Genomic DNA, 16,214 nt, shown 5'->3' on the forward strand with positions numbered 1-16,214 from the left:
TAATTTCCGTTTGTTTGCGCTAATGCAATTTTTACTATCATTTTTTAAGACTTTCAATTTTAATACTTTCATTATCTCTAACCTGCTCTTCATGTGTATTGCTCCAACGTTTTTGAACCTCTTTAGGATGTTCTACTTTGTCATCTACTCTTTGTCTTTTATTTCCGGCCCCAGGCATGGTTAAATCTCTTGGCACAAAGTCTTGTCTCGCGGGACGTGAAAGTATCTCTCTGAAAACGTCTCGTCTCGTCCCAGGATTTTTTTATTATAATAGAGAGATATCTCAAGAAAGGAAATGTATTTTTTGCATTTGTGCGATTGTTCAATTTGTTGTTGATAGTCCCACACGGCTTCATTGAATACATCATAAGCATCAACACACAAAAGTGTCACTGTTATTGATCTGATGTATCTAATTGATGAACTCATTACCATTAGCAGCACTATGATGAACTTAGTGACAACTTAACCAAAAATGTAAAGCAAAAATTAAAAGGCTACATAAACCCCTTGGTGGTGTAGGCATTATATACATGATTAAAGTCAGTTTGAAAAATGTCTCTAATATTATGTCAATTTCTGGATAATTTTGTTATTTTATTATTCTCCTTTATAGCCAAAATGTGCATGTTTTTAATAAATAGTAACTCTATATGTACCAGTCCAATCCAAGGTTGCTTCCTGGCTTCGGCCTGATTACCCTGAGGTAGAAGATATAGGTTCAGTAAATGCAATTGTAAATGGATTGCTATTTATCTTGTGAAAATATTGTAGTTAATTTAAATCTGAAGAAATAAGTTAAAAAAAAGTTGTCATAATAACTGTACACAGTTTTACAAACTGTCAATCCCAGTTTATTTTTATCTTGTAATTTCTGCTGTGTATTTGAATTTGAAAATTTTATATTGTTTTGAAGTATCTAAGAAAAGTGAAATATAGCTTTGTCTTCATATCTAGTAACTCTTTTGTCTAGAGATTTTATTGGCCCATAAATTTAACATTTGTCATCTAAAAAAATTTTTTTTTATTTGTTTTACCCAGATTTGGAGTATTCTGTGAGAATTCTGCTCTACTCTCTGATTTTTCTGCTCAGTGTCTTTGGAAACACACTGATAATTATCGTCTTGATCCTGAACAAGCGTTTGCGAACTGTCACCAATTCCTTCCTGCTCTCTCTGGCCGTGAGTGACTTGATGGTGGCTCTTTTCTGTATGCCATTCACCCTTATTCCCAATTTACTTGGAGACTTCATTTTTGGTGCAGCAATGTGCAAAACTGTTGCCTATTTTATGGGTAAGTGATAATGAATAGCAAAAAATGTGAATTTCCTATTGCAGATAAGTAAAGTGCTATTTGTTTATCTACTAACTTGTTTATACTGTATATCCTTAGAAATAATCATTGTCAAATGCTTTTATTGTAGATGTTTATCTATACATTACTAATCTACAAATATATTCTTTGAACTCACTTAATCCACTTTCAGGGCCTCATGTGTCAGGTTCTATAGCCAGTTGAGTGCATTTTTGTGGTATTTTGTGCACAGTTTGGACAGGTTATGATTCATTTTCTCATCATGAATAAGTGTTGGTATGTGAGTGACTGGTATCTTAAACAATAAAAGTTAATAGCTGCTTTGCGGCCAGTAACATTAATATAAGCTTATAGTTCTTATACGCCTCAATAAAAGGACAAGTGTCTGTGTATCTGTGTGTCTGTCCCATTGCTGTCTATGTTATAGTCAATTTGATATGGGAATACTAAAAGCAGTGCTAATGCTTGTGATATGCCATCTCTTGGAATGAAAAATGCAATGTATTTTATTGATACACAAATCACAAAATTTATTCCAAAAGATGGTGCACTGCAAATGTTAATACATCCAACAGAGCGTAACTGCTGGAGAGACAGAAATCAACTTATCCACCTTAATAAAAGGACAAGTGTCTGTGTGTGTTTCTGTCCTGTTGCTATGTTTAAGAATAAAAAAATTAAAATAGGCAAAGCATGTACCAGCAGGGTCAAAACAGAAAAAAATGATAATACCATAAAAAATACCAAATAAGGGTCTAAAATAAGAAAATTGATCTTACCAGCCTATTCTTTTGTCCAATGTTATACGCCAGCAATAGCAGCATGGTTGTTACTTTCTTGCACTCACTTTGGCCATGTGAACAAGGTTTATAGCTGTAATGCTAATGACTGATAACTTTGCGTGATGGCAATAGGTGAGTAAAAATAATGCTAAATCAATGTGCAAATAGGGAAACAAAAGCCTTGATATGACTAGGATAGAGTCGCTAAACTAGGAAAATGCAGTAGTGACCACCACTGCATTTTCCCAGCAAAACACTTAGACTATAAAAATGGTCATTTCGATGAGCGAAGCTGAGAGGAAGTGACGAAAATGGGAAGCTCTATCATCAAGAGAAAGGGATTGAGTGTGTATTATTAGACCACACCAAATGCAAAACCCATGTAACAATTAAAAAACATGAGGCTTACATGGATTACTTAGATTTCAGCCTGTTTTAGATGGACAGCACAATGACCTAAGGATTTTCTGAAAATGTATATTGTAAACTGAAAAGAGTACTTTCAGGCTGACAGTGAACCCACAGTAACACCAGGGAAGACTAGATATGAAAACAAACCCACATTTCAATACAAGTTGAAGAGCACAGGGGTGAATAATGACAGAAGAAATCTTACAATACAAAATGATAAAAAATAATAAACTAAATATCTCTCAGGGATTACATAAATACACCTATACCATCCCCTTACTTACTCATGAGGTGGCTAGTCCACTTACCCATGGTCATCTCTTTCCTTCAGTCAATCTGTCCATCTTCGTAACTCCAAGTATCATGGCCTCCTGATCCAGAGTCTGTTTAAGTCACAGACTGTAAGCACTTTTGGGGTCAGCTTTGAGCCCCTGAATTTAGTGCACCCTGCTATCTCACAATGGACAAGTAAAGTAAATTAGAAATATTGTAAGACCATAAAAAAGATTTAAATGGTGAACTAACCTATTTTCTTGTCAAAATAATAATTTTAAAGATATTTAGATAGAGATACAGTAGCTTAGTGGCTACTGCCTGGTCATTAAAACATGTCACCAGAAAAATATGAATGATGTTATGTTATCCAACTAACCAGGACAAGATGAAGAATAAGATTAGCTTCCTCCTTTTTTATTAACAAATTAACAATTTCAGTTGTGGAAATCTCAAATTTGACTGTTTGACTGGTAAAGTGGGATTTTAATGAATCTTTATTATGTATGAAAAAGAAATTGATTAGGTATGGTAATAGACACTAAGTCAATTTAACATATGTTTTTTAGTTTGTTCTGTTCATGTCTGAATCTGCAAAATGCTACCTTTTTTCTTTTTTAAACATCTTTTTATCTTTAAATATACTGTCATACATTACCATAACTGCAAATTCACATCCAATTCATTGAGATTTATTAGCTGTATATAATACTGCATACCTCACTATGTATAGTACCCATGCTTCTAATCATTAATATTTAATAAGGGAAAGGCTGGCACAAATTCTAAATACAGTGCATTTATGATTTTTTATATATTATGAATAATATTAGGACTACTCAGTGACAAACATTTCATTTCTTAGTGGGAAACTATTGCTAAGGGCACTGTTCTGTTGTTCTCTTCAATCTATGACCAGGGATGAGACCAGCTTTTTAGTAAGTTTTTATGTTACATTGCATCATTAATAAGAATGCACCCTCACATGACATTTTACTGAACAACCAAGATTACTACAGAGTAGTAAATTAAAATACAAAACCATTTAAAGTTAGTATATTTTGAAGTCTATCTGTTAAACATTGTTAAAATATTATAGTAATACTCTAAATTTAGAAAGGCCTCATTTTAGGCCTTATGTTGATTTCCCAAGCTAAAGATTGTAAGTGATTTAGACTATTTATACAATTTTCAAGGCTTATCAAGCCAGGCACAGTGCATCGTGAATAAACAAACAACTATACAGTGGAGCAGAACAAAAGGAAAAAAACAAAAATACATCAACAGTATCCATGAGTTTTTTGAGCTTGCCTTTTACATTACAGGACTGGAGTGAGTAGAAGCCTACCCTAAATTTTACTTCTGCACCCACAAAAATGCTTGGAGTCAAAATATGTTTAATACACAGTATGAGTTGATCTACTGACCATTTGGAGATGTGTCATAGCAACAATGCAATATAGTTAAAAACAATTAGCTCCAACTATTTTTTTAATTATTTTTGGCTGATTTTGCTTTTGGCACTATTTAGTCTTCCAATGCATCTTATTATAGAACAGGACTACTTTTTAAATATATATAAATGACAAAAGCCCTTCTGATGCAAAAGATACATGCCCATGAAGCAAGACTAAAAGCTAATTTAAAGTCGATTCTCTACTTCAGTGGTTTTCTCCTTTATACATCTTGAGAATTTTACAGTAGGTTTTCTGTCTCCTGAGGTGCCCTCTCAGGCTATAACACATTCAGAGGCCATTGGCTAGGAAAGTAAACAAACATAATGAAGAAAAAGTTGGCATTTTAATAGAAAGAGTAGTTTTATCGAAAGCAGACCATAAACATATATTAGTTAAGACAACTGCCAGAGTGTGAAATACAGTTTCCTTATCTGTAATAACAGAAGTGTACTTTGTATTTATGAGAAACTGAATGAACAATATATGACTCTGTAAAAATGACTCATAGGCACTATACAATAACATAGGTTTTGAACATAAGCATAGTAAAATAGTTGCAGCATATACTGTAGAACCTTTATAAAGTTTTATATAATAGCCAATACCATATAGGGGCTTAAGGGCTTTGCTTTAACTTGATTAGCAGTGGTAATAGACTGCAGTGTTTAATTTTCAATGTTTATCAATTTATACATTAAGTAATTCCATCTTAAAACATTGAAGAAGCATATACAGTATTTATTGGAAATATTTTGCTAAAATAAATAGTTAATCAAAATCAGCATAATGAGAAAATATGTTATTAAAATTGACTTAATATCAATGAAGGATAAAATGTTAAAATTTGTGGCTGTTTACACATTAGATTTATAATAGTAACTGCTAATGACCGTAAAACATTTATAGGATGACCATCTTTCTAGATTTTGAAAGGTGTTGCTTTTTAGGCATTCAGTGGATCACCAAACACAGCTATATATGTACTGTCTTCCATCATGTAGCATGGCTAGGATCTCTGATCATCCTTTCCAATGTTGTGCACCTTCTCTGCAAGCCAACAAAGAGCATCCTTATCTTTCACCTTGGACTGGTATTTATTATTTCCTTTGAAATTCTACTCCTGCATTTTTTAGAGGTTGCAGAATGTAGCACAAACTCTCCCAAAACTTTCTTTATGCAGTTCTCCATGTATCTGTGTGACAAGACATTGCTAATCAGGAATCTTGGCCCACCCATCTTACATACAATCAGTGGGCTATCACATAGTACTATAATATTTCCATTAGATGATAGATATATAGATAGATAGTCTCAGTTTAAAATCTAAAATAGTCTTATGTTAAATAACTGAGTATTACAATGACATGATGTCATCCTGCAGCTGGATCAGCCACAGAGGGGAATGCCATTGCAGGTCTGTAGCCAGGCAATATTGGTAAATATGGCATGACCAGTAATGGCGCACTGCACGATAACATGTAGTGAATACACTTGACTGAGAGCGTTCTAGCTATTCTCATGCGATCAGCTTCTATTTGTCATAGCTGGATGGCATTTTGTTCTGTCTCATTTGCCTTTGCAATTCTGGCACGTTTGACCACTGATTGCCGACGCTGATTAGCCTTTTCCTCAGTCTCATTTGCTCTTGCGATTCTCTTTCACTCTGCATCAGCCTGTCGTAAATGCTGAGTGCACCCTTCATAGTTTTCATTCTCTTTCTCTGTATGTTTAGCATTTGTTTGCTAAGAGGTTGATCCGCTTGCTGCTTCCTGAGCAGCTCTTCTTTTCTCCACCGTAGCGGCCCGCTTCTTCTCTTCTTTCGTCGGCATCTTTACGCATTAAAACTGATTAAGTGTTTGTGTTGCAATTACTTAGTACGTTTTCCTTAGTTATTCACTTAAGCTGGCACTTAAGTCTTCAATCTGGCTCAAGAATGATTTAAGATATGAAAAGGTAAGGGAAGTGACAGCGAAGGTGGTAGGGATGAGAACGGCATGCGCCACACAGCTGCCTTGCTGCTGAGAGTTGATTCTACTATAAAATAAAATAAAAATAAAAAGAGTAATAATTCCAAAACTCTTTGCTTTTAATATGAAGCTGTAGTGCAGAGTTTCAGCGTAGTATATGTATACCAAATTTCAGGCTACAGGTTATTTGATTTTTGACCTTGACCTTCCTGGGTTGACCTTTGACCTTGGAGGTCAATCATCACCCTGAAAACAGATAGTAGACATCACATAGTATATGTGTACCAAATTTCAGGTCAATAGGTCAAACGGTTTGCGAGCTACAGGTGATTTAATATCCTGGACAGACAAACGGACAGCCACGGTAGCGTATTATATAAGATTTTTATATTGTGACAGATGGCCGGGGCCCATGCCTGGCTGGGACGCCCTTTCACCACATCTGCCAGGGAGACAAGGGTGGAAAGCCCAGTATCTTTCCCTGGACGCTAGATGGCAGCCTCCCTGGGTTGCAGCGGTGCCTCGGACTCCCCCATGGCTTCATGGGGGTTGGAGTTCTGTGCAACTCTGTGGGGTTCCGCAGGTGCTGCCAGGGGGTGCTGCAGCAGGAGCTGCTGGCCCCTTTTGGGCACTGGTTTCGCTTTACCCGGAAGTGCAGCCAGATGCTGCCAATCAAGCACCTGGAGCACTTCCGGGTACACAGTAAAAGGGAGCCAGCAACCACCACTCAGCGGCCAGAGTCAGGTGGGAGGAGGGCAAAGCTTGCTGAGGAGGAGTGGTGGTGCCAAGAGGAAGAAAGTGCTTGGTGTGTATTTGTGTACTGTGCTTGGGACTATGTAGTGGCTGGAGGGATTACGGGGAAGACGTGCCCTCCAGCTGAAGAAAAATAAACAGTTGTTTTATTTTACCCGTGCCTCCCATGTGAATCTGTGTCGGGTTGGGTGCTATATAGCGCTCATCTTACAATATCAAATCAGATTTATACTGGGTAATCTGGCAAACTTGATTGTTTTTATTTTATGCTAGTTTTAAACATTGCAGATGTTTGGTGGCAGACAATGTGGCACAGTGGCAAAGGCAATCAACAAGACTCTTTGATTCCTTTCCTAAAGTGCATACATTTCAGTGACTCAACTACTCAACCAGTGCCCCAATAAAAAAATAAAAAAACAAACTAAACAATTATAGAGTATTCTGATTTTGAATAATAATGATGTTCTCCTTCTTGACAATTTTCGAAGGGAACTGGAAGCATCTTTCAGATGAGCAGATGATCAGGAGATTACATTGTTGAATTTCTGTACATTGCCCATTTGAATATACATTTCAAAGGTGTTCTGAACCTATGAATGCATTCTGTACCTTATTAGTTTGCAGGGTGAGGTGTGGAGGGATATTAGCATTGAAGTATGTTGCCATTTGCATTCTAAATGAAAGTGCTCCATTCACACATTTACATTTAATATTTACATAGTGCAGTGCTGCTAAATAGTGATAAGACTCAAAATTTAATTTTGATTTAAGTAGCCTCCTGTTGTTTGTTTGTTTGCCTTCCAGAGGGGCTGCAGTTTCCTTTTAAGGTCTGTAAACATTCTATTTAGTCAATTGGAAAATCCATAGTGCTGTAATGTGAATGTGTTAACTAGACACTGCCATGATGTAACATCGCAATCAGGCAGTATTGTTGCCTTGCACTCATTGCTGCTGGGATAGCCTCAAGCAAGACTGAGCAATATAATTGGCCATAAATGTGGTTTGTTGTATACATTAATGTTATTTAGAATTATCTGGTAAAACACATTGTATTATGTTGTTTTTTATGTACTGTATAAGATGCAGACTCTATTGTCTTGTTAAATTATCTGTAGTGTTTTTAGTAAATTTATCTTTTGGTGCAGAGGAAATGTGCATTGCCAGTATAGAATAACATGCTCTGGTGAAAGGGGTCAGTGTAAGCCACCTGCAGTGCCAGTGGTGTCACCTGACCTACGGTCAAAGGGACAAATAGACTCTTTAAATGAATGTATTTTTCTGTAGGTCAATAGGATAATTAGTTCCATTTGGCTTAACACTGAAAAGAGATGAAATAGTGTTACATCAGCAGATTCTCATCAGAAGTTAGATCACATATGTTGACTTAGGGGTTGACATTCCAACACACAGGTCACTTCAACCAGCACATTTTCAAAAAAAAGTGTTAATGAATTAAATATATTGTAGGGTGAATCCTGTAAATGACATCAGTGTTCATCAGACGCTGAAAAACAGTCTGAAACCTGAAAGCAATATGAAATCTAATACACTGTAGTTGAAAGCCCTGTTTCTTAAAAATTGCTGAGTTACGTGTCTCGAAGACCTCTCCAAAGACTGTGTCTGTTAAAGACACAATCAGGAGTCAGGTGTTCTCATTGTCATTTACTAATAAATACAGTATATTCCATGGACATGGGACATACTGTACTGTAATTAATTTTGTGCTACACTTTGTCTCATCTGCTCTCCACTTCTTCAGTCAGTAAATGAAAAATACTTTGAATAGAAGTTACTGTTTCAATTGGCTGATGTATAGTTTCCAGCTTACATTTCCACTTTTGCCATTTTTACTGCTGATGAGGATAACTCTTAGCTGAGTTGAAAAGAACTTGCAGTATAAATATCTTCAACCATTTAATAAAATGGATAGGTGGTGGAAACTGTTTTATATTTCCTTTTTTGAAAAACAGACATTTTCACTGAAAAACGCAAAATATGCTATAAAGTAAAAGAGATCAAAATTGCTGATTATTATGGAAAATCTGTACATTTTGACAGTCATTACTTTTTGTTGCTGGTATTCCAGGTGTATTTTTGTGGTGTTCTGCTGTCTTAAATAATCATAATTACTTTCATATGAATTTTTCCACATTCCATGTGAGAACAATTTACAGAAAGTAAATTAATAACCTTTGTGGTTCTGCGGATTACACATGAATTCCATTTCATCCACCACTTTTTAACCAGATGCCACTTTCATTAGTGAACTACAGCAAACTGGCTTGCAGAATTAGACAAAAGTACCTTTACACTAAAAAAATAACTTATTTTCGAGAAATAACCAAGGGCCAGACTGGCCATTCCATATAACATAATATAATATAGTGTGACAAAAATGTTAAGAGTGCAGGGAAGGCTTGTATAGGGCAGTTTCTAATGTATTCTGGAAAGCATAGATTTGCTTCTGCAAAGTAATTCAAGTAATGATAGTAGCAGAAATGTTGTGAGCCTCAAACATCATGAAAGCCGTCAAGGATATTAGAAGTACTGTGTCAAGAAGGTCTGTTGTACAGAGGAATAAAATTAATATTCTGTTCCTCCAAAGTTGGCTTCTTGTCATTGTTTTAAAATATTGTGCAGCTTATGAGTGCCTTCTCATTTTAAGGATCAACAGTAAAGTGAGTTACTCAATTAGGAAAATGTGATTGTTATATTTTTGATCAGGGCACTGAAAACAAGCATAAATATCAAAGTATACAATTTTAGGAATAAATTTATAAAATAAAAGACAATACAACACCCTAGTGATGGCCACAACCCCAACAACCAGTCCAAGCAGAGGAAAGAGGTGCAGCACTCACAACTGGCATAATGAAAAAGCAAAAAATAAGCTGTGTCAGATTTCCAGCAAAGACCACCTGCAACCCATTTGCAAAACAGATTTATAAAAGCCTTTCTTCTTTCAATTTTGAAGTCAGATGATCAATTGATCTTCACATGAAAAAGTTAAAATTAAGAAAAGAGTTGTATTAAAGGGAAAGTGAATCATACTTCTAGCAAGAGGTGACAGGTACATTTGCAGTGATTGAACCCAAAGTGAACAACCTTTGTTAGATAGAGGTAAAAGATAATTACAGAGGTCCAAGAAGAGAAAAAATTATTGAAGAAAATAGGAGTGTAACAGACAGAAGAAAAGAAGGAAATGTGTAAACAGAAGACCAAATGACTTGAGACTGAATGGCACTTTAAAGAAATGGGCCTATGACTTTCAATGAACAAAGATGGTAATCAAGTTCTTCAGCCAGACAATGGTTTTTGGGGAGTACAAAGCTTAAACTGGTTGTATTGAGGGAATGGACTTTTAAAGGAAGCAGTGGTACTTTAAAAATAGTTTTTTTGTGAAATCGGGAAGCAAGAGAAAAATTATGCTGCCAGACTAATAGGATACCTGGCACAGGATAACATACGGCATTGCTCACTCTTCAAGGATGAAGACAGAGGGCAAGATAAATTACAAAAGAAAATGAGAAAGAAATGGAGAGATTAGTGGAAAATCACATACCATAAGAATCATTCCAAGCTTAAGGTAAAAGACAAAAGAGGAAGAGGAGCCAGAGGAATTGGGTGACCAGGGCAGAAAGGAGTTGCAGTTGATATCAATACACATTACAACAATGTGAAGGACTGGGGTACTGAAATGCCTAGATGGGCTAGAATCCAGAGATTTGTTAAACTTTCACCAGCTTCCTACATCATAAGAAATTAAGGGGCCAAAGTCTGGTGAACAAGCCTTTAATTTTAATGTAAGAAAGGGGAGAGCAGCAAGAGAGTTGGGGCATACTATTCTAGCTTCAAAAACTAGCCATGGCGGGGTAAAGATAAAGGGGATCAGCCAATACCAAAATCACATGGAGGGTGAACATAATGGTCTAGTGACATAGTTTCAGGTCTGGAAATGAAATGCCACCTTCAAACCTTGTCCTTATCTAAGTATGACATTTAATATGTGGTCTCTTTGGGTGTGTTAGCATTTAATGCAAAATTAATCTACTGCAATTACAAAATCATGTTGTCTGTCCACATAAAACAACTGGACTCCCTGTTGACTGATTTTGCTGACATTTGGTACACTAATTCTGCAAGGAAATTTGTTGGGAAAGTTCAGTTTTCATTGCAAAATTTCAAACACAGCGTGCTGTACAAAATTTTGAAATTTTAAAACTTCCCATTGAAAACAATTGATAAAATGCAAACTTGTCTGTTGTATTGGGCAGCCAGGACTCATACCCGCATAAGGGAAGTCCCAGGGGAAGGAGCTTGCATGGGGCAGTACCTCTCCAGGACGGTAGAGGGCAACGAAAGGGCTTACTATAGTACCATGTGTTTGGAGCTTGGAAGTGCAACCCTACAACCACTGCCGGGGGTGCATGGAGAATAGAAGTGCAGCTGGAAAGAAAATTGCGGAACACCTGGAGCACTTCATAGAGCTCTAAAAATAGGGGCTGTCTCACTCCATTCAGGGTGCCTGAATTGGGAGGTGGAGGGCAAAGCTTGTGGGAGGAGAAGTAGAGGTGGACAAGAAACAGAAGAGAGAGAGAGGGAGAAAGGAAGAAAAGCCTTTGTAGTCACTATGCTTATTGTACTTTGCTGCATAGGTGGGAAACGAGAAAAAAATAAATGTGTGTTGTGTTGAACTTGCATCCTGGTCTCTGTTGTGTTTGGTGTTTGGAGAGCTGTGCACCCCCAGGTGTCCACACTATCTTGAAACAAAGAAACATTCTGTGCAACTCTAATTACAGTATATATTACTTTACTGTTTCAAATTTACATTGAGAGAGATTACTTAAACTTGTATTTGTCCAATAGCTTGCTCATGACTATAACAGAGGTCCCCAATACAAGCTCACTAATCTACAAACTATTTTACTATTTTAAGAGGAACGGATATGTAAGTGTCACTCACTAAGATCAGAGTGATCAAACATGTAATTATGTTACACTTAAAACATCCTTACAGTAGCAATAGCAGCAAATTATAATGATTCAATATTTGTCTCATGCTCTATTTTATCAGCAAAGCTCCAGACTTACTCTTCAGCAGGGTCTGAAGTAGCCAACAATTTTCCTTCAGACATTAAAAGTGTATTTAACTCTACATAGGGTTGGGTACCTCTGTCAAAAATGTTTTGTTTAAGAAATTTGAACTGCAAGTAACCACAGACCCTTCACAACCAACAACTAAAAACGTCAGTTTTATATCATTTCAATTAGACTCTGCTGTTAATGAAAGCTATTGAGCCCCTCACAAGCCTATTTTTCCCAATTTTCCTTTACTCTATGACATTGTAAACTTCTATTGAGAAGATTTTACTGTAGTCTATTAGTGCATGCAGCTGCATTCTGTTATTGCTTTTATTTTTGTGTATGACTCATTATTACAAAAATATTTAGTAAACAAAACTCTGATAATTGTTTTTACAATATGTTTACAATATGTTTAAATCTTTAAACATACAAAATCTTCCAGCTTTCAAAAAGATCTGATGATAGTTAAAAGCTTCAATGTCCTGATAAAAGGTAATAATGTCAGTGCTCAGATATTCAGTAGATTAAGCTGAGATAATTAAGATGATTAATGATTAAGAGAGATGAATGAGAAAACACTGCATTCCCAAGGGAGGCTTAAAAGAAGTTGAGCTGCTTTCAGCCAATTAAATTTACAGCTCTGAGAGATGCTAAATAGACTGAAAAGATTTCAAGAAGGTAGTGCCCAGAAACAATAAGGAAGAAAAGTGTACAGAATTATTATATTTGAGGAGCCATTGGTGGTGGCGGGAGTAGTCTGCAAAGGCAAAAGACTCAAGCAAGAGATTGTTAAGTAAGGGAGGGAGTGGACATCCTTTCCTCACACATTTAAAAATGTGGAAGTGCCAGGAAATTAGTGTTGGTAAAGATTAGAGAAAGAAAAAAGAAACCATTTTAATCATATTAATAAAACTTTCATGAAAACCCATATATTTCAAGATCTGCCAGAAGAATTACATATGTAAAGATGGACATTATTAGATACCTCGCTCAAACAGAAGAAACCACTTTGACAGGGATGCAGTAGTTTATGGAAAACAATTTGAATTTTCCTTGCCAATTGCTTAGCCATCAGTTTAGCTTCAGTATTCATCAGTGATATCTGCAGGGTCATTCCTCAGTTTTTAAAGGAGGGTGGTCAAAGTCTGAATTTATTGAGGCATTGCAGAAATGACAAAGGGTTTGCATCTGTCGATGCAATCTGCTGATTCCAAAATGTACATATTACCTGTCTTGGCAACCTATCAAGACTTGTGGAATCCTGGTAGCCTCTTTCAATTTAGAATATGAAACTATGGAGCTCAACATTGGCAACATTATCTGCAAAGTGCTTAGGAAGACAAACATTCCCTAAAAGAGGAGTTAAGTTCAGAAAGAAAATAGAAATAGAACTGAGGGTTTTTAGTAATGTTCCTCAAATTACTTCTGTAATCCATCCATCCATCCATTTTTCCAACCCGCTGAATCCGAACATATAATCATAATTTTAATACAAGTAATTTAATGGCTTTAGCACTGGAGAAGATGTAGCATTGAGCATACACACAATGCATGTCAACCTCAGTCTTAAATAGCAGTAATCAATTTAATTCTGATCTTGTATTAGAAATTGACAGTTCAATATCTTAAGCCGCCACATGAGGGCATGCAAAAATGAAAGAAGGGTTTCTAATTCTTGATTTAGCTGGCCATTCCAGTGATGTCAAAGGCACAGTCTATGATAAAGTCACATGTATATCCTATAACAACCATCCAGACATATACAGGATCATCCACTGAGTTGGAATCGGCAGCAATAAAATTCTTCAACATAGACGAGAGTTTTGCTCAGAAATTTGCACGCCAGAGCAAAGAGGAGTTAAACACCATTAGACTGCACATGATAGGAATATTATTAGATGGAATACATAAAAATGAACTAGTAGTCTGACAAATATGTAGTTTTAAGATTTACATTCAAAATAAAGTAAGCAAATTGACTGTGAAATATATATTCAATTTGAATCAATCCCATTCCTTCTTGTAGAGCACTCTTCACTGAATGCAGGCCTACAACAGTGTAACATGTGAATGAGTATACAATCTATCCTGGGCTATGATTGACATCTATGAGGAAAGAAGAAAAATTAAGCATCCTGAATGTATCCAATAAATTAAAATTAGTAGTAAATTTACATGATGGTTGAGTTGAGTGGGGGATGCATAGAAAAGTGGGAACATGGTTCTTCTAAAATGCAGGGCTCATAAAGTCATGAGGACTTCAAAATTTTCTAATTCTAAGTTTCTGGTTACAAACAGAAGGAAGGTAGAAATATTAATAAGGGGGTCAAACAGATTATAGAGTAAAGGCCTTATCTGTTAGTTCATAACAAAATCTACCAGATTTGAAAGAATCCAGACAAAACGTAGTGAAAAATAGAGCCTTTGGTCATTACAAGAAAGTCAAAATACTGTCATCAAAACCAAAATGTGAGACAGGAAATTACAGTCAAAAATATAGGAACAAGAAAGATTACCTTGCTTCCACTACCTTTAAAAATCTAGAGTCACTGGCAATCTTGGACAAAGAATGAACGTCAATAGTTACCTTTTAACTTGTTGCGCTGATGACGCAAAAGTTACGACCAATGAGACTATGCCCCACCCAGCAACCAGGAGCTGCTTCATGGCGACAAGACTCATAAAAAGTGGTACCCACATCCAAAACAAGATTCCATCAAAAACAGAGCAAAATAATTTCAACAACTGTAGATAACAGTAAAATATAAAACACAATACCAGATTTGAATACTTCATACTTCAGAAACTAATATTGGCATAAAATGTCTGTGCTTAAGGTTCACTAAAAATGTAATATGAAATCAACACACAATACAGTGATCCCTCGCTATATCGCGCTTCGCCTTTCGCAGCTTCACTCCATTGCGGATTTTATATGTAAGCATATTTAAATATATATCGCGGATTTTTTGCTGGTTCGCGGATTTCTGCGGACAATGGGTCTTTTAATTTCTGGTACATGCTTCCTCAGTTGGTTTGCCCAGTTGATTTCATACAAGGGACACTATTGGCAGATGGCTGAGAAGCTACCCAGCTTACTTTTCTCTCTCTCTTGCGCTGACTTTCTCTGATCCTGATGTAGGGGGATTGAGCAGGGGGGCTGTTCGCACACCTAGACGATACAGACGCTCGTCTAAAAATGCTGAAAGATTATCCTCACGTTGCTATCTTTTGTGCAGCTGCTTCCTGAAATGACATGCTGCACGGTGCTTCGCATATTTAAAAGCTCGAAGGGCACGTATTGATTTTTGATTGAAAAACAAACTCTGTCTCTCTCTATCTCTCTCTCTCTCTCTCTCCCTGCTCCTGACGGAGAAGGTGTGAGCTGCCGCCTTCAACAGCTTTGTGCCGTGGTGCTTCGCATACTTAAAAGCCAAACAGCCCTATTGATTTGTTTGCTTTTCTCTATCTATGTGACATTCTGTGCTCCTGACGCGCACTCCTTTGAAGAGGAAGATATGTTTGCATTCTTTTAATTGTGAGACTGAACTGTGATCTCTGTCTTGTCATGGAGCACAGTTTAAACTTTTGAAAAAGAGACAAATGTTTGTTTGCAGTGTTTGAATAACGTTCCTGTCTCTCTACAACCTCCTGTGTTTCTGCGCAAATCTGTGACCCAAGCATGACAATATAAAAATAACCATATAAACATATGGTTTCTACTTCGCGGATTTTTTTATTTCGCGGGTGGCTCTGGAACGCAACCCCCGCGATGGAGGAGGGATTACTGTACACCTAAGGTAAGACACCATATCATCTAAATTCATGATGATGAAAGAATACATTTCTTCATATACAATATAGGTACTGTAGATGGAAACCAGAAATGATATCAGGCGTGGTAAAGCTGTCAATCTTCTGTTCTGCACAGGGAGAAAGAGATAAGGTGTTAGTAAACAGTGCCATCCTGTGATCTGGTGGGAAATTACCATCACCCAGGTCTCCAAGCTATCCCCAATGCACACGTGTGTGATACCATATACAGGAACTTGTTTCAAAAATAAATAAAAATGTAGTAACATAATACAGTCACAACGGAGCCTTAAAAAATGTCTCAATTACTGGCATTGACAAAAGCAAAGCCGACAATTATTTAAGTCACTCTATTCTGC

At 36.5% G+C, this 16,214-nt stretch overlaps 1 protein-coding gene across 1 annotated transcript in view; it reads left to right on the forward strand.

Annotated features, from left to right (window-relative positions):
- LOC114650731 (cholecystokinin receptor-like) overlaps positions 1-16,214 on the forward strand; it is a 196,794-nt gene that overhangs the window by 93,268 nt on the left and 87,312 nt on the right. The window contains exon 2 of the mRNA XM_028800544.2: positions 1,042-1,293. Coding sequence (XP_028656377.1) covers positions 1,042-1,293 — 252 coding nt within the window. The remainder of the gene's footprint in view (positions 1-1,041; positions 1,294-16,214) is intronic.

This window comes from Erpetoichthys calabaricus, chromosome 4 (genome assembly GCF_900747795.2).
Source record: "Erpetoichthys calabaricus chromosome 4, fErpCal1.3, whole genome shotgun sequence".
Classification (NCBI taxonomy): Eukaryota; Metazoa; Chordata; class Cladistia; order Polypteriformes; family Polypteridae; genus Erpetoichthys; species Erpetoichthys calabaricus.